Genomic DNA, 18,547 nt, shown 5'->3' on the forward strand with positions numbered 1-18,547 from the left:
CCCCCCCCCACCCTTCTTTCCCCTGAACACACACCCTCCGTGACCTTCAAGTAAACTATGTGTTTTTTGCTGCTTAGTGTTGCATTAAAGTTATGTGTTATTTAGGAAAGTTCATGACTTTATTATAATACTCTAAATGCCGTCTGAAGTGATTAAATATACTCTAACCATTGTGACTGATTTCCATATCTCCACATAACGTTTGCTCACACTTTGGTTACATCTCTAGCAGCTGAAAGCATGATGTGCTGTAAGTGAAAGATCAAAAAACAATCTTATTCATGCCAATTTGCCGTCCCTTGTATTTAATTGATTTGTTTGTTCCCTGACTATTCCTTGCTGCCTTACTACCTCCCCATAAATCACCCAAATGCTAGTTTATGTGAGATTCTGATCATCAAGTGTCGCCTTTTAGCAACTGGGGGCATGAAAGTCAAACATCTCAACTCAACACGCAGATAATGTCTTGTACCACCTGTTGAAAAGCCTGACCTATTTGTCTATGTTTAGTGACACCAGAGCATGCACGTTGTGCACTGCTTAAATTCATGTGCAATTTAAAACTCCAGCATCCCCATTATCCCTTCCCCTCACCATTTCCCCTCCACAGTCATCACTCCCCTCACTCAATATTGCACTTCGTCTCTACACATGCGTAACATGGCCTTTACATCATGACGCATTGGGTCTTTGTGCATATGCGCATTTCCAGACCAGCACGCGGACATGCATTGTGGGTGTCATCAGACACTGCCTTTTTCACTAGCTGTTTTATCTACTTGCCTTTTGAGAAGAGTGTAACATTTCCTTAAAATCTCATCATGCTGTTAACTGTAAAAGTTCCATTGACTTTCTGGTCTGTATGTTCACTGGTCTTAGATAAATATATCCCCACATAACCTTGGTCTCCTGGATCATTTTGGATCACTTTTGAGAATGGAGAGAAATTTCCCAGAACATTTTCTTTCACAAAATTGTTTCAGGGTTTGTTTGCATGAGATCGTCTGGTTGGTGAGAGTGATAGTTGGGGAAACTGATAGGTGTCAAAAATTGTACCATGGCACTGTGGAACTGGCTTGATGAATCATTCAGTTTTCATTTTTTTAATCTTGTATATAACTTCTGTGTTATCCAAGGGTTGTTTTCTCTGTTTAACATTCAGGCCCAGCTGCCAAGGTAATTTGGATGTTGTGACCATCAGATTACAGGCCAGAATGTTTGAATTTCATGTTGCAACCAGACTGAATGTACCTGTACTAGTGTGTGTGTGACCTAGAAACCATCTGGTATTCGTATGTCAAAGATTAATGTGTTTTATGGAGTGTACAAGTATGCATGAGCAGTCGAAGGTTATCACATAAGTACAGGTTTTAGTTTAAACAAGACAGGATCCAACTTGTTACACTGTTTCAGATCCATACTTGCAACTTTGTTGCACAGGTCACCACCACCTCAGGTCATAGGTAATAAATGTGGCTTTGCTGATGTCACCCACACCAAGGAAGCTAATGCAGCATCTTCACTTACCTCTTCGGGCATTTTAATTCAAGATGAATTCGTAGTTCAGGACTGAGAGAGTACTTCACTGTGAGACGTGTCCAATTTTAAATCCGTTAAACCACAGTGCATTAAAAAATGGACATAAATGATCCTGCTGCATTCAAAAATCCAGCCAGTTCAAGGAAGAGCATGAGTGTTAACCTTGGTGTCCGGATTAACGCTTATTTCCCTCAGTATCATGAAAACACAATTATCTGATCAACATCATCATAGTCCTGGTTGTGAGAGAGTGCCATGTGGAAATTGGCTGCAATATTTCTTAGAAAGAAGAAGAGTGACTACACTAAAAAGTTCTTTATTGGTTGTAAACTGCTTAGGTCCTGAAATTGTGAAAGGCATTTTTAAATTTGAACAAATGTTTGTTTTTTAGCACAACCTGAGAAATATTAGAAATTTAATTTTAAAAATCAGTGGCGATGGTATGAGAACAGCTAGAAGTTGAATCTTTAATTTTATGTTCTCTCAACTGTATTACAGAAATGATAAGTAAAGAAAATCAGCACAAATCAGGTTTTAAGAGGAAACAAAAGCTTTACTATTCAGCTACCTCAGCTTTAGTGTCTCCAAACAAAATCAGATTTAATCTTTAAGCTCACTTTGTAGCTCATCTAACATACCTACAGTTTCTTTAAAAACTCAACTTTCAAAAGAATGATTCAATTTATAACACTGAAGAGATCTACCTGATGTTTAGTTTTATTTCTGTTGCTTCCAGCATAAAAGCTTTGTTAGCAAAAAGCCATTCCATATTTTTTAAAATCAGTTAGCTATGCTCACCATATATATGTTTCTGCAAACTCCTATCCACTCTGTAAATCTTAATATTGAATGTACCCAAGAGCTGCAAAGGAAATTTTTAGACATTTTCTAATTAACCCGTTCAGACATGTTATTACACACCTCTGAAGCAGATGGGACTTGAACCTGGATCTCCCCTCTCAGAGGTAAGGACATTGCCACTGTACTGCAAGAGGGCACTGCGATTGTAAATTTATATAAAGTTTAAATTACAATAGTACCAGAGTTTTGATTTTTAAGCTGCATATCACATGCACACTGTGTGTAAGTTTGAAAGCACTTCAAGCAAATACTATTATGAAAGCAACTCTTTGTTTTTATGTGAGATACATTAGACATTTGCTCATTCTTGTGTGACAATAAGCATACTAATTTTAGCAGTAGTGCATACCGTCTGCAAGTTGCATTGTAGTAACTTTTTCGTTTCAAACCCAGAAAGACACAGGCGGCAGATCCTTGAGTATGCCACCTGAAAGTTCCTCTCCAAGTCGCTCTCTATCCTGACTTGGAACTATGTCACTGTGCCTTTGTTATCACTGGGTCAAAATCAGCATTGTGGGGTGCACCCACATCCTATGGACTACAGTAGTTCAAGAAAAGAGCTTACTGCCACCTCCCCTAGGCTATTTAGAAATGTGCAATAAATGCTAACCTATCCAGTAATTTGAACATCCCATGAATGAATTTCTTATTGAATTATGCAAGTTTCTCAATTATTCAATCAATTTCCTTTTGAAGATGCTACAAGACGACGTGCCTTTGGTCTCGTTGCCCAAGCGTACACATCAATTAGTGCTGATGATCTTGCTGCTTTTGTGGGACTTCCTGTAGAAGATGCTGTTAAAGGTAGCTTATTACTAATATTTCCAACAGATTACCAAATAAGCCAAGTATTTTATAGTGGTTATTTTGGATTGCAGCTCATTGCGATCTCCAGTTTTACAAGAACTATGGCATATGTCTGGGCTCTGACCCTAAATATTGCGTGATAGGTTCAGTGTTTTCAATTATTTTAAGTGTAAAAAATTGAGCTGCAGATGTTTTGATTAACAATGTTTACTTCTCAATATAAAATGTTTGTCAAGTATAGTTTTCTGTTAAGGATATGATTAAATCATATTATGATCATAATAAATACACACCGTACTGGGCTTTTTGACCCATTGAGCTTGCTATACCGTTCAGTAAAATAATAGCTGATCTACTATACTACTGTACTACTGTTCCACTCTTGGTGATGGGCATTGAAGAATGCCAAGAATGTTAAGTCCTCACCCAGAGTACGTGCAGTGTCCTAAACATGCTCAGCATTTCTTCCAGTTGGTGTTCAACATGGAATATTGATTCCTCAGCCAAAGGAGAGGGGCAGAGGTGGAGATTTTCCTTCCCTGTTTGATCCGATTCCGTGAGGCTTTTTGGAGTCCAGAGGCAATGTTGAGGACTGCCAGAGTAACTCCCTTCTGACTGTATGCCACTGTTCCGCTATCTCTGGTGAGTCTGTCCTGCCAGTGGGACCAGATGTACCCAGGAATGGTGAATTCTGAAACATTGTAAGTTATGATTTTGAGAGTGTGATTCTGTCAGGTGGTTGTTTTACTAGCCTGTTGGACAGCTGTCCCATTTATGGCACATTTCCCCAGATGTTGGTAAGGAGGACTCTGTAGGGTCAACACAGCTGAGTTTGGTGTTGTCTTTTGTAGGTGAACCATTCCGTTTTCTTCCTTTTCTTAGACTTTGTAGCGATTAGATACTACAGAGTGGCTTGTTAGGCCTGTTCAAAGGCCGTTTAGGAGTCAAACAAATTTCTGAGTCTGAAGTCGTTTGTGGTCTGCCTAGGTAAGGACGGTAGATTTCCTTTCCTAAAGGTCATCAGTGAATCAGGATGGGTTTTATGACAATTGATAGTGTTTCATGGTAACCAATAGATAGTTGTGGTGGGATTTGCACTCGTATCTAGATAATTAGCCTGCGCCTTGGAATTTCTAGTCCAGTGATATTGCCACACCACCTCTCCTCAAATGGGATACCAACTGAATGTCTTCACACTTCAGCTTCTGTGTGTTGCTGTTTCTAGATTCCTTTCTTGGACCCTTCATTTCTTTTTGTAAAATGCCAGAGCATCCCCATCTCATCCCTGCACCAAATTGACTAATTGAAGCACTTGTTTCACTTCATTAACCATTGTACGACTTAATTGAGTTAAAATCAAGCTGAAGTTCAGCTTCCTTCAAGATAATTGTTTAGATGTAGATTAGAGCTGGTTTTCAACTCCAGTGTATGTAATTATAATGTAACTGTCCTGTGGTTTGTGGAGTTTCAACTCTGCAAGCTAATTGTGCAGTAGTGTACTGTGAGCTAGGTTCTGAGGCATAAAAACCAGCTGTGCCAGATAAATGCTCTCTGGGTTTATAGAGTTTGAGACTTTTATAAAAACTGCAGTACCTAATGCCAAACATAGCGTTACATCAAATGCTGCTGCAAACAATATGTCATGTCCATGCAAGGGGACATGAGGATCTGGAAATTGATTCAACAACTGAATTTAGATCTTTGATCTTATTGAGATGTGATAAAAGATAAACCAGTTAGCACTTCCTAGATTTTTAAAAAGCTATTAATTTTCGAGTTAAACAGTTACGGGAATTTTGATTTCTTGTTATAACTCTCCAGAACTGTTTACAACGTTGGATCCATGTAGTCCTTTAGCTTAGCTTGCTATTGTCAAAATATGTAATTGCATGACACCAGATTTTATTCTGCATTTGCTTTTATAAATCTTAGCTTCTCCTTCAGATGGGCAGTCTTTGCTTGTCCCATCTTTCTTGCTCCTTTTCTCACATACTCCCTCCCCCTCTGCCCTCTTCTCCTACCCCTCTCCCCTTTCACTCTTGCCTGCTTGAGTTCCCTCAACTTCCCCTTCATTCATCCATCCTCACAGCTTCTGCTCTCCTCCTGTCAATGCAAGGGATGTCCTTGTGCAGCCAAGTGGGGAAGGATTGCCTAGAAATCATTGCCAGTTTTCTCCAGAGCTTCACCTAAGTTTCCCACCCGGGTCTGGAGTGAGAAGCACTGCTGCTGAGCAAAACGGTCCATTACTAGTCATTTTTCTGAGCAAGGTGTCTGTTTCTGGAGATATCTGCAGCACAATATACTGATGGGGTCTAGGATTTGATTTCCATTCGATCACTTGCTTTGAGTGAGTGTAGTTTGAAAACAGTCTCAAATCAGTTTTTTATCGGAGGAACATTATGTGCATTGGTCCCCAGTGAAGAACATAAGAACTAGGAGCAGGAGTAGGCCGTCTGGCCCTTCGAGCCTGCTCCGCCGTTCAATAAGATCATGGCTGATCTTTTCGTGGACTCAGATCCACTTACCCGCGTTCTCACCGTATCCCTTAATTCCTTTATTGTTCAAAAAAAATCTACCTTTTTTTAAAAAACGTTTACTGAAGTAGTGTCAACTACTTCACTGGGCAAGGAATTCCATAGATTAACAACCCTCTGGGTGAAGAAATTCCTCCTCAATTCAGTCCTAAATCTGCTCCCTCTAATCTTAAGGCTATGCCCTCTTGTCCTAGCTTCACCTGCCAGTGGACACATCCTCTCTACTTCTATCTTATCTATTCCCTTCATAATTTTATATGTTTCTATAAGATCCCCCCTCAATCTTCTGAATTCCAATGAATATAATCCCAATCTTCTCAGTCTCTCCTCATAAGCCAACCCCCTCAACTCCGGAATCAACCTAGTGAATCTCCTTTGCACCCCCTCCAGTGCCAATGCATCCTTTCTCAAGTAAGGAGACCAAAACTGCACACAGTACTCCAGGTGTGGCCTCACCAGCACCTTGTACAGCTGCAACATAACCTCTCTGCTTTTAATTTCAATCCCTTTAGCAATGAAGGACAAAATTCCATTTGCCTTCCTAATTACTTGTTGTACCTGCAGACCTACCTTCTGTGATTCATGCACAAGGACACCCAGGTCCCTCTGCATAGCAGCATGATGCAACTTTTTACCATTCAAGTAATAATCCTTTTTACTATTACTCCTACCAAAATGTATGACTTCACATTTATTTACATTGTATTCCATCTGCCAGACCTTTGCCCACTCACTCAATGTATCTATGTTCCTCTGCAAAGTTTCACAGTCCTCTGCACACTTTCCTCTGCCACTCATCTTAGTGTCATCTGCAAACTTTGACACCCTACACGTGGTCCTCAACCCCAAATCATCTATATAAATTGTAAATAATTGCGGTCCCAACACCGATCCCTGAGGCGCACCACTAGTCACTGACTGCCAGCTAGAATAGCACTCATTTATCCCCACTCTTTGCTTCCTGTTAGTCAACCAATCCTCTATCCATGCTAATACTTTACTCCTAATGCCATGCATCCTTATCTTATGCAGTAGCCTCTTGTGCGGCACCTTGTCGAAAGCCTTTTGGAAATCTAGGTACACCACATCCACTGGGTCCCCATTGTCCACCTCGATCGTAATGTCTTCATAGAATTCCAAAAGATTTGTCAAGCATGACCTGCCCTTCATGAACCAATGGAAGCATGAAAATATCTGGCTGGCAGTAAAGGTGTAAGGAAAGTATTCTCGTCCATGTTGAGAGTTTGGACTTGCAAAATATATTTAATTAAGTGGACTTTAAGAAAATTGAAACCTGAGACGTTAAAAGGACTTTGGTACAGTGGATAAGCAGTGATCTGTGGATACAAAAAAGTAATTTTGAATGGTAGTGTTTCAGACTTGAGGAGACTGCATATTGCAATTCCCCAGTCACCTGCAGGTTGTTGAAACATTTCTGGATCTTTAGATTTGCTAATAGAAGCATAGTGAGTACAAAAGTGACAAAAGTTTGCTGAATCCCTATAAACTGCTAGTTAGGTCTCAGTTGGAGGATATTGTCTAACACTTTATGTCACATGTTGAGAACAATGGCAAGGCTTGGAGAGAAAACAGACATGCTTTATAAGAATGTCACCAGGATGTTTTAGGATAAAAGTTGAGACTTGTAAAAATCATGAAGGATTTTGATGGAGTAAATAGCAAGAACTGTTTCCACTGGCAGCAGAATTGGTAATCAGATTTAAAGTAATTAGCAACGAAGCCAGAGTTGAGATCTAAGTTTCTTTTTATTCTCTAATTGAGGTGTGTGTATATTATCATAGATTAGTCAGTGGTTTTGTGCTGTAATTTTAATGTACCTTGGGTCAAATGGACAGACTGCCTTGAGAGAGGTTTTTTGAGGGACAGCTATTCTTCTTTACTCATTTTGGTGAGGATATAAATTTCATTATTCCTCTCAATTGTGCGAGATAGCATACAATTATAATGAGTGTTTTGATTAATGTGGTTAATGTAGCGTACACAGACTTCCAAAAGACATTTGATTAAGTGCCGCGTAACTTTGCCAAACAGCAGAGTGGAGAGTGAGCTCTAGGTGCTGTTTAACTTCAGAAAATGCTTCTAACAATGAGTTCTAGAGTGCCCAGCATTTTCTCCTGTGCTAACTTGGTGCATCCAGAGACCAAAAAGTGCAACCCTGCCTGAGGGTAGGAAAAACTTGGAGAACATGAGGCCGAGCTAGGAAGCAGTAGTTTCAATCTTTGGATTTTTTGTTTCTGTCTGCACATTGTACAGGCTCCTTCATGCAGGCTGCTGACCACACTTCACAAGTACTGACAACTAAACCAGAAGTGGGGGAGGGAGAAAGGGGCTGATAACTGACTGCTTGGAGGGGATGGGGATTAGGAAAAGAAGCTGCTGAGTGGGTAAATGGGGAGTTTGCATATTTCCCCTTGTGTCTGCATGGCTTTCCTCCGGGTGCTCCAGTTTCCTCCTACAGTCCAAATGAATGTGCAGGTTTAGTGGATTGGCCATGTTAAATTGCTCAGAGTGTCCAGGGATGTGCAGGCTAGGTGTGTCGGCCATGGGAAATGGTAGAAGACTGAGTGTGGGGGGAATGCTGTTTGAAGAATCAGTGCAGATTCAATGGGCTGAATGGCCTCTTCGACACTGTAGGGATTCAATGAATGATTTGATCTACAAATAGGTGAGTTTTAATAAATGTTCAATGCTACTGTGTTGCTTTATTGCTGTTTTATTTTCACTACAGCCTGGGGTCACGATATTAAAAGGCAGTCACATTAGAAAGTAGCTTGAGGGCAGTGTAGATAGTAAGAAAATGTGGCAATATTGAAAACCAGAGAATACAGATCTAGGGCGGTTTGCAAAAGAATCAAAGATGATAGGCTACAAACTTTTTTTGCACAAGTAATTAGGTTCTGAAATGCTTTCTCTGAAAGGATGGTGGGTGCTGATTCATTTGTCGTTTTCATAAGGGATTTGGATAAGTACCTGGAGGTTTACTTGTGACCTTGCAGGGAAAGGATGAGAAAATGGAACTAGCTGAATTGCTTTTGCAGAGTCAACATGGAGCTAAATGGCTGCCTCCTATGTTGTAATCATTCTATGTATAATGTAGGAACAACTGGAATAAAATTATATGATTGAAAAGTCTTCAACACAATACGGTTGCTTGTAAAAATGTCTTTTTTTAAATGGTATTTTTCTGTCTGTCCAATGTTCAGTCTTGTTTCCCTTCTAATTGCAGCTGTTTTAGAACAGGGGTGGCAGGCAGATCCATCCACACGAATGGTTGTACCCAAAAAGGCAGGTAGGTGGTACTGTTGCTCTATTTTAAAGAAAATGTTGCAGTGTTTAAAATAAACTCACCTTTCAGCGAATGGAAAGATTTCTTTCAACTTTGCATGTAAATCATGTTCCCCTAAAGCAAGCTTTGACAGAAATCGTCTGGTTTAGCTTAAAAAGCCTTTTAAGTTCCATCTGCATCTGATTGCATCTGCAAACAGCCTTTTTTTTTGTTCGCCTTGCTTCCTGGAGTCACATTTCATGGGCTGGCTGTAAAGAAATCCAATGAGAAAGCCACTGTCTCCAGTTTGCATAGTGACTGCAGTGCGACTTTTGAAAGTTGCCTTCTATCAAATGGTTTTAATTGTGTTGATGGATTTACTTTCTGCATCCGTGTGAGTGCAGTTCAACAGATGTTTTGCACATGTATTTAAATTGATGATTGCATAGGGATTTTTTTCCCCCGGGATAAAAAGAAAGGACAACCAAGCATGGAAGTCAAAGGAACTTGATTTTTGTGATTGATTTGCCTTTTCCCATTTACCCTGAGCATCTGCTGCTCCATGAGGTTGGACCACTTAAGCTGAGCACCTGTGAAAAAAAAGTGTCCCATTGCATTAATTTAAACCACACATTATAAATCGTAATATTTGCATCAATGTCTAAGGTGATTCATTTGCTTTTCTCTTTGTAATTTTTACAGAACCTCCCCCAGTACCACAGATTCCTAATGAACAACAGTTGGCCAGACTGACTGACTACGTGGCCTTCCTTGAGAACTGACAAACTACCACTATCAAGTGTGTGTGTGTGTGTGTGTGTGTATGAAAGAGAGAGAGAGACGAACTCAGGCTGTCAGTTTCTTGTTCGCGAATGACACAGACCAGTGGAATTTTGTTGTATACTAACCTTGACTAAAAGGAGACTCTTGAAGTTGCTTTTGAATGTTCTTGTAAATATCAATGTCACCAAATTAAAAAAAAAAAAAAAAAAATCCTCTCTAGGGATATCTAGTATTTTCCACCAAGTACATTTATTTTAGTCTTGCTGACTGACCTTCGGAAAAGTCAACTGAATTCCACCCACATTATGGATCCTAGAACATCCTGCTTTGCTTTGAGTTTATCCAGTGATTTGGACTGTTTGTTCATAAGCAAACATAAGTCTGCATATTTCAGCTGTGCACAGGATCTTTTGTTTAGCTTCCTTTCTTTTTTTGGGCAGTTTGAGGTTTTCGCAATGTAGAATAGGAATTAGTAAGGGTTGTCTTTTTCTTGGTTCTTCACATTGGATTCAGGGTAATCTGTTGCCCTGCACACTAATTAGTAGGCCTTAAGTTTGAAAAAAAAATGGAAAGTTCTGATTTATACTTTTTGTGAGGGTGTTAATGAGAATGCAGAAATGATTCATAAGAATGGAAGCAGAGATGTGAAACTTCATATACGTAGATAGATTAAAGAAATGGAGATTGCTTTCCTTGGGCAAGAAAAGATTCAGAGGAGATTCTTTGACAGTATTCAGATTTGTGGACTTGAAACCTTTTTTTGATTTGAAGCAAGGAAGACATAAGTAAAAACATTTTCATGCAGTGAGTGGTTAGAATCAGGAATGCACTTCCTGAGAATCTGCCAGAGGCAGGTTCAGTCAACGTATTCAAGAGGGGAATAGTGTTATTATCTTAAAAGGAAGAATAAGCAAGGCTGCAGTGAGAATGCTGGGAATGGCATGAGATAAATTGCTCTTATGGTGCTGGGTCAGTTTTGTGATTAGCAATGGGTTGTGTGCTTAAATGAAGCTTAAATCTTAAGAAAGAGAGGTTGTATTGGAATAATACTTGGAAATGTGTAAGAGATGAGATTTAAAAAAAAAAGCAAGGTACTGCAGATGTTCAAAATCTAAATTAAAATACAGAATGCTGGAAACATCCTGGTTAGGCAACACCTTGTGGTGAGAGAAACAGAATTAATGTTTCAGTTTAATAAACTCTCATTGGATAAGATTAGCGGCGACAAGGTTGTATTCTCCATTGAGAGCACTGGATTGTGAACAAGGGGCCACAAATCTCAGTGAACATACAAAATTGAAATGGCCACTGCCGCAGCAATGAGCACTTAGTTCCCTGTTTAGAATGAGTTAGGACACCATTGATGTCATTGGAGGTATTTGGGAAGTGTAAACAAAATTATATAGACATCTGAGATAACAAGGTGTAGAGCTGGATGAACACAGCAGGCCGAGCAGGAAGGCTGACGTTTCGGGCCTAGACCCTTCTTCAGAAATGGGCTGACATTTCGGGCCTAGACCCTTCTTCAGAAATTTCTGAAGAAGGGTCTAGGCCCGAAACGTCAGCCTTCCTGCTCCTCTGATGCTGCTTGGCCTGCTGTGTTCATCCAGCTCTACACCTTGTTATCTCAGATTCTCCAGCATCTGCAGTTCCTACTATCTCTTATGTAGACATCCTGCAGTTTTCTGAAAGGAAAGGAAAGGGAAGAAGAAAGGGTCAGCTATATTCCTTTTTTGGGCAGCCAGGAGAGGATTCTATTTGTTTAGTAGCTGTGCGATAATAAAGGGCGGTGGTAGAAGCCCAGATAATTTTTAAAAAAATTCAGTCATCTCCAACGAAAGTCAAACTTTCGATCCATTGATGTGAATTTCAAAGCCTGCGACAGGAATCACTTGACTCTGTTGACAATTTCTTGACGAGATTGAGCCAGAAAATATATATCTGAGGAAATGGGTGAAAGTTACCAGATTGGCATTTCTGGGGCACTGCAAGCCTTGATTTTAAAAGGAGTTTTGACTGGACAGGACAAGCTTCCAATATCACAGATTCTTCTTACTGCTAGAGCACGTGAAGCCACAAGTAGACAAATGAAGACAATCTACCCAAACAGCCAGCCTTCAGGTAAGTAAATATAAAAGGCAAGTGGGTTAATACAGCGACACAGCAACAGAAGAATACAAACTTGAACAGTGATATACAGGAAGGAAATGACTCCCATGTGGATCAAACTGAGCTTGTGAAAATTCAAATCACTTGGAAAAGATGCACAGCGCAAAGAAAATAGTTGGTAAAAGAGTTACCATAGATGGAGCAACAGGATGAATGAGAAGGAACAGCAACCAAACAATTTATACCCTGGAAGAATGGGGTGAGTTTGAGGATGCAGTAGATGTGGGGACCAAGCAACTACATTATATATCTTAATGAGGTATATTTTGTTTTGCTAAAGAGAGAGTGTTGTTATAGTATATTCAAAAAGTATTAGAGGCTATATTATGAACATATATATCAAGATGCCATATCACTCACTGTGTATTAGTCACTGTACTTAGCAACATTATATCAGACCTCCACCCACTTGGAGAGCTACAAGAAATGTACTCCATGAAACCCCAGCATTTGAGTCTGATTATTTCAAACTTTTGGGAACCACAAGACACAAGGTATTGTTTTGCCCTTCATGTATTTACGAAATATCTTTGGCAAGTAAAATCAATGAAAATCCAAAATAAAATCTGTGCTGTATCCTTCTATGATTTGATAGTAAGAACCATTAAAACTTCCTGGGAGCATTGTTGTAGCTTTACTTTCAAATTGGGTGTGGTGTGGGGGGGGTGGGAAAAAGTTTAATAATTTACCTACATAAAGATGAGGAATGTCAGCACTTGTGTCAAAATTTACACCCAAAATGGTGATGTACAAATCATTGGGAAAAGTTTTGTGACAGTTGATTATCATTCACTGAAGGGTATTTGGCACATATTAAGGGTGGATTGCTTCCTATCAGAAATTAACACTGTCATTAACACCAACATTAGATATAGTCTACATGGATTTTACCAAGACCTTTGATGAGGCTCCATGTGACAGACTAGTCAGTAAGTTTAAAAACTCATGGATCAAAGGAAAAATAGCACATTGAATCTAAAATTAGTTCAATGGCAGAAAGCAAAGTGTAAGATTAATTTGTAAGAGCAATACGAGTACTTTTCTGACCAGTAGGCTGTGTTCAACGGGATTCTGCAGCCTTAGCAGTGAATCCCTTTACTGTTCATGGTTTTTGTCAGTAATTTAGACCGTAATGTAGGAGATGATCAGGAAGTTTGCAGATACCCGTGTGGTTAATTAAGTAGAAAGCTGTTCACTGTAGGGAGGTATCAGTGGGCAGGTCAGCTGAAAAGTGACAAGTGGAATTCAAACCAAAAGTGCACCAATGTTTTTAGGGAGGGAAAAGAAGGCAGAGATGATACAGTAAACAGGATACTGAGAAGTGTGGAGCAGCAGAACTTGAGTGCATGTTCACAGATCCTTAATGTTAGCAGGATAGGCAGATAAACTGGCTCAGAAGGCATATTGAATGCTTATTGGCTAAAGTGTAGAATATAAGAGCCATAGAGATTAAGGTAGAACTATACAAAATACAATTAGACCACAACTAGATTACGGCTGTGTACAATTCTGGTCACAACATTCCAGAAAGGATGGGAGTCCTGGGAGAGGATACAGTGGAGGTTTACAAGGATGTTGCCAAGAATAACGAACTTTGCCTTTTGAGAAAGATTGGATAGGCTGGTTTCCCAGAATAGAGGAGACTGAAAGGGAATGGAATTGAGTTGCACAAAATTGGGTTGAGGTAGGGCAGATAGGAAGGACCTAAAAGTCAGTCAATAACCTAAGGTTGTATATTGAATGTAATTGGCAGAAGAATTGGCCGGAAGTTGAGAAATGTTTTCACCCAGAGAGTGGTGTTGATCAAGGACTCAGTGCCTGAATAGATGGTAGAGACAGTAATTTTCATTGCATTTTTTAAGGAAAAGACTTAGATATACACTTCAAGTATATATGTCCTATCTACCAAGAGGTAGAAAGTGGGTGGTGAGGCAAAAGACCACCTGTGACATAGCTATTGTATGTAAGGAGCTTACTTTGCCCATTGTAGCTCTGCCTGCTCATTTTTCCTCATCAACCTATTCACAGATGTTACTATACACCTCTGAAGCAGGTGGAACCTGAACCCAGGCCTTCCAGTCCAGGGGTAGGGACAGTATCATTTCACACGAGCCCTCCTGCTCTTTTGTACAGCTATCCAATGAATCCCATTTGCCTGTTCTTTTCTTAGAATGCTTTCTCCTTCCGAATGCTTATCAAATTCCCTTTTAAATGTTAATATTAAACCTGCTTTCAGGCAATGCAATCCAGAAAATGATAACTGGCTGTGTTTTTTACAAAAAAAGAATTGCCCATGTTACTTATGTTTTACCTCCCTTCAATCTTCTCTAATTATCAATTCTTTATCTATTGGTAATAGTTACTCCTTGACTTAATCAAAACTGTTCATGGTTTAGATCACCACTTCAGCTCTGATGTACCTTTGCACATGACTGAAGGTGGCAGGGCAACTTTAGAGCACATATAATAAAGCTTAGTTTCCTAGGCTTTGTTAATAAGGTACAAGAGGTTATGAAGTACATAAGCAAAGGACAGGAAGGATTTGTGAAAGTAATCCCAAAGGTGGGGAACCTTGCTTACAAAGAGAGATTGGAGATGTTGCCGTTTTTCTTGGAGCAGAGAAGATTGAGAGGAGATTTGATCGGGGTATTCAAAATCATGAAGGATCTGGACAGGGTAGTTAGGGAGAAACTGTTGTAGACAGTCAATGTGGCATTTTACAAATTCCTATGTTGGAAATAAAACCAGTCTGACTCCAACACAGATTCTAAACAAGGCCTCACACCTGAAATGTTTTGTCTGACCTGAGATGTCACCTCTGGTATACTGACAAAGCCTTTAGTTATCTCAGAGCAGTGACTTGAAAGGAATTCTTGGATTTGCATATTAGTCAGTTGAAACCTGCATCTCCTTTCTAACTGATTAAAGATTTAACCGCTATCTTAGGTTTGTTCAATATATTTGCATCAGTTCTATGACCCTTTGATCTTTTGCCTATAAATTGTCTGGTGGCACCTTTCTCACTAACCCCTGAAGAAGGAGCGAGACTCTGAAAGCTTGTGTTTTCAAATAAACCTGTTGGACTATAATCTGGTGTTGTGATTTTTGACCTTGATCACTCCTGAAAAGTTTGAGAACAAGAGAACACAAATTTAAGATCATCAGTGTAAGAAATGATGGCGACATAAGGAGAAAACTATCCAGCAAGTAGTTAAGATCTGGAATGCACTGCCTGAGAGTGTGATGGGGGCAGGTTCAATTGAGGCATTCAAAAAGTAATTCACTAGTTATGTGAACAGGAAGAATGTGGAAGAAGGAGGGAATGGCAGGTAAATAGCTCATTCAGATTGCGAGTGCAAACGTGCTGAGCCAGTTGCCGCCACCTGTGTTGTAAGAATTCTGTGAAGAACAAGTCCAGTTTATCCAGTTCCCCCAAACAACTTAAGTGCCTATTTTCCAGCAGCATTCTAATAAATCTCGTTTGCACCCTATCCAAGACCTTGACAATCTTCCTAAAGTGCAGTTCCCAGAAATTAATACAGTAGTCCAGCTGTATTAGTTTATAAAGATTCAGCATAGTTTGCTTTTCCTTTTCTAAAAAAAAAGCATAAAGGATCTTGGGTTGTATTAAAATAGCCATCTCAAAGTTGAGAGAACAAGTTTAAATTTTATGTATGTACATTCAAGTTACTGTTCCTGCCTCTCCTCAATCATTGAGCTTTTTGGGATACAATATCATATATTAGAGGACTCATAATCTAGAGACCAAGACTAACAAATTAGAGACAGAAGTTTAAATCCAATTAATTAAATGAATTCTGGAATGAAAAGCTAGAATCAGTAGTACGATCTACGCTAATACTGCATTGTTGTATGATACTGAGTACCCTTTGGAGAAGGAATCATGTCATTGTTACCCGGCCCGGGTCCATGCGTCGAGACCCAAAACAATGTAGTTAACTCTTGTTTTCTGGAATAGCCTAGAAAATCACTCCATGGTATTCAGAATCACTGATGTACCAATGCATTCTCTAGGGCAATTTGAAATGTTCTAATTAGGAACATGAGTAGGCCACTTGGCCCCTTGAGCCTGCTTGGCCGTACGGTAAGATCGTGATTGCTTCACATTCCTGCTTATACTGATAAATTTCACTTCCCTGACCCCCTTTGTTCATTAATGGCCTAGTGGTGTTATCGCTGGACTGTTAATCCAGAGACCCAGTTAACGTACTGGGGACTAGGGTTCAAATCCTGCCACGGCAAATGGTGGAATTTGAATTCAATAAATATCTGGAATTAAGAATCTAATGACCACGAATCCATTGTCGATTGTCAGGAAAACCCATCTGGTTCACTAATGTCCTTTAGGGAAGGAAACTGCCATCCTTACCTGGTCTGGCCTACATGTGACTCCAGACCCACAGCAATGTGATTGACTCTTAATTGCCTTCTGGGCAATTAGGGATGGGCAATAAATGCTGCCTGGTTAGTGATGCCCTCTTCCCATGAATGAATAAAGAAAAAAAAAGAAACTATCTACTTCTGTCTTATAATTTTTCAAGGACCCTGCTTCCATTGCCACTCTGCTGCTTCACCCACTCTTCACCTCCAATTTGACCATAGCTGATCTTATTGCAACCTCAACTCCACATTCCTGTCTACCCTAGATAACTCTTCACTCCTTTGGTTTTCCAGATTCTATCTGTCTAAGCCTTAAAAATATTCAAGGACTCTATTTTCCAAAGAAACATACTCCCTACCATATTTTGAGGAAAGATGTTCTTATGACTCAACTCAGAAAAGTAGTTCTCATCACAATCTTAAATCAGCAACATTTATTTTTAAATGGTCACTCTTAGCCCTAGATGATCCCACAAAAGGAAATATCCCTTCCACATGCATCTTAAGATCTTTCAGTTGTATGTTTCAAGCAAGTTGCCTATTGCTGTATTAAGCAGATACAAACTTACCCTGTCCAACTTTCCCTGATAAGACAATCCACTTTCTATCTCCCTTTTTAAATAAATGAATTATATCAACTAATCCCCAGTCTAATGGGACTTTCTCTGAATCTGGGGAGTTTTGGAAAATTAAACCCAATGTATCAATTATCTGATATGGACAATAAATTATGGCCTTGCCAAAAATGTCTATTCTCTGAATCATTAAAAGAAATACTGCCTCTCTCCATTCTTTGTTGTTCCTCCAGGATTCTCCTTATTAAACTTCCTCTGCAATGTATCTCCCTGGTTTGTCTCAATGCTCCTGAAATCTGTTACTATCCATTTCATTGTGTATTTCTGAGTTTTGTATCATCTGACGAATATACCCAATCTTCAAAGAGCAATAATTCTACTATCTACCCCCAGAGGTGCACCAGTGTATAATTCCCTCCAATCTGAAAAATAACCATTCAGCACTACTTTCTGCTTTGTATCTCCAGTGGATTTTATATCCACACCACTACAGCCCTTTTTATGGGTTTTATCAATTATAACAGTTTCAGTTTTTGGTATGTTATCAAATGCCTTTTGGAGGTCCAAATGCATGACACCAATTGCACAACTTTCATTAAGCTTTATTACTGTTGCATCATAGAACTCAATCAATTTGGTCAAATGTAAATTGCCTTTAGCCAATCCATGCTGATGTTCAGTCATTAGCCTGTGCTCATTAATATGCCGGGAAGATGTTATTCTCCATTTTTAATTGCCCTTGACAAAGTGGTGGTGAGCTGTTTACTTGATCTGCTGAAGCTTGTGTGCTGCACATACATCCACATTGCTGTCATGAAGCGAATTCCAAGATATTGACCCAGAAACCATAAAGGAATTCTGATATCTTTCCAAGTCAGGATAGCCTGTGATTGATCTGGGCTGGGCTAGGAGGATGGAGGTGGAATGGGTTTGAATTTTTGTAATTGCAGATGGTGGTGTTCCCTTGTACATGATACACCAGTTTTCTGAGATGATAGAGATCACTGGTCAGAAGTGAAGCAGATGCTGCACACTGCTATAACTGTGCTAGTGGAAACTCCTGCAGAGATGTCCTGGAGCTGAGATGACTGACCACCAGCAACCACAACCATCTTTATATGTGCCAGGTACAACTCCAACTACTGGAGAGTTTTCCCCCGATACCCATTAATTCCAGTTTAACTAGGGTTCTTTGATGCCAGACATGGTCAAATGTTGCCTTGATGTCAAGGACTGTGACTGTCACATTACTTGTGGAATTCAGCTCTTTTATTATGTTTGAACCACAGATCTAATGAGATCAGGAGCTGAGTGGCCCTGGTGGGACCCAAACTGGGCATCACTGAGCAGGTATAGTAAGAACTGCTGATGCTGGAGTCAGAGATAACACAGTGTGGAGCTGGAGAACACAGCAGGTCAGGCAGCATCAGAGGAGCAGGAAAGTTATTTATTTTTTATGTATCTAAATTAAATATCATCTGCCACTCCTCGGCCCATTGACCCATCTGATCAAGGTCCAGTTGTACTCTGAGATAATCTTCTTCACTGTTGTCAAGCCTATACCCTTTGCACTATTCAATGTCTCCAATCAT

The 18,547-nt window shown here is 39.7% G+C and overlaps 1 protein-coding gene across 1 annotated transcript in view; it reads left to right on the plus strand.

Annotated features, from left to right (window-relative positions):
* The window catches only part of cops8 (COP9 signalosome subunit 8), a 37,839-nt gene extending 25,300 nt beyond the window's left edge, over positions 1–12,539 (plus strand). The window contains exons 5-7 of the mRNA XM_048598861.1: positions 3,097–3,204; positions 8,989–9,051; positions 9,730–12,539. Coding sequence (XP_048454818.1) covers positions 3,097–3,204; positions 8,989–9,051; positions 9,730–9,809 — 251 coding nt within the window. The 3' untranslated portion in view covers positions 9,810–12,539. The remainder of the gene's footprint in view (positions 1–3,096; positions 3,205–8,988; positions 9,052–9,729) is intronic.
* The last annotated feature ends 6,008 nt before the right edge of the window (positions 12,540–18,547 follow it).

The sequence above is a fragment of the Rhincodon typus genome, chromosome 7 (assembly GCF_021869965.1).
Source record: "Rhincodon typus isolate 14 chromosome 7, sRhiTyp1.1, whole genome shotgun sequence".
Lineage (NCBI taxonomy): Eukaryota > Metazoa > Chordata > Chondrichthyes > Orectolobiformes > Rhincodontidae > Rhincodon > Rhincodon typus.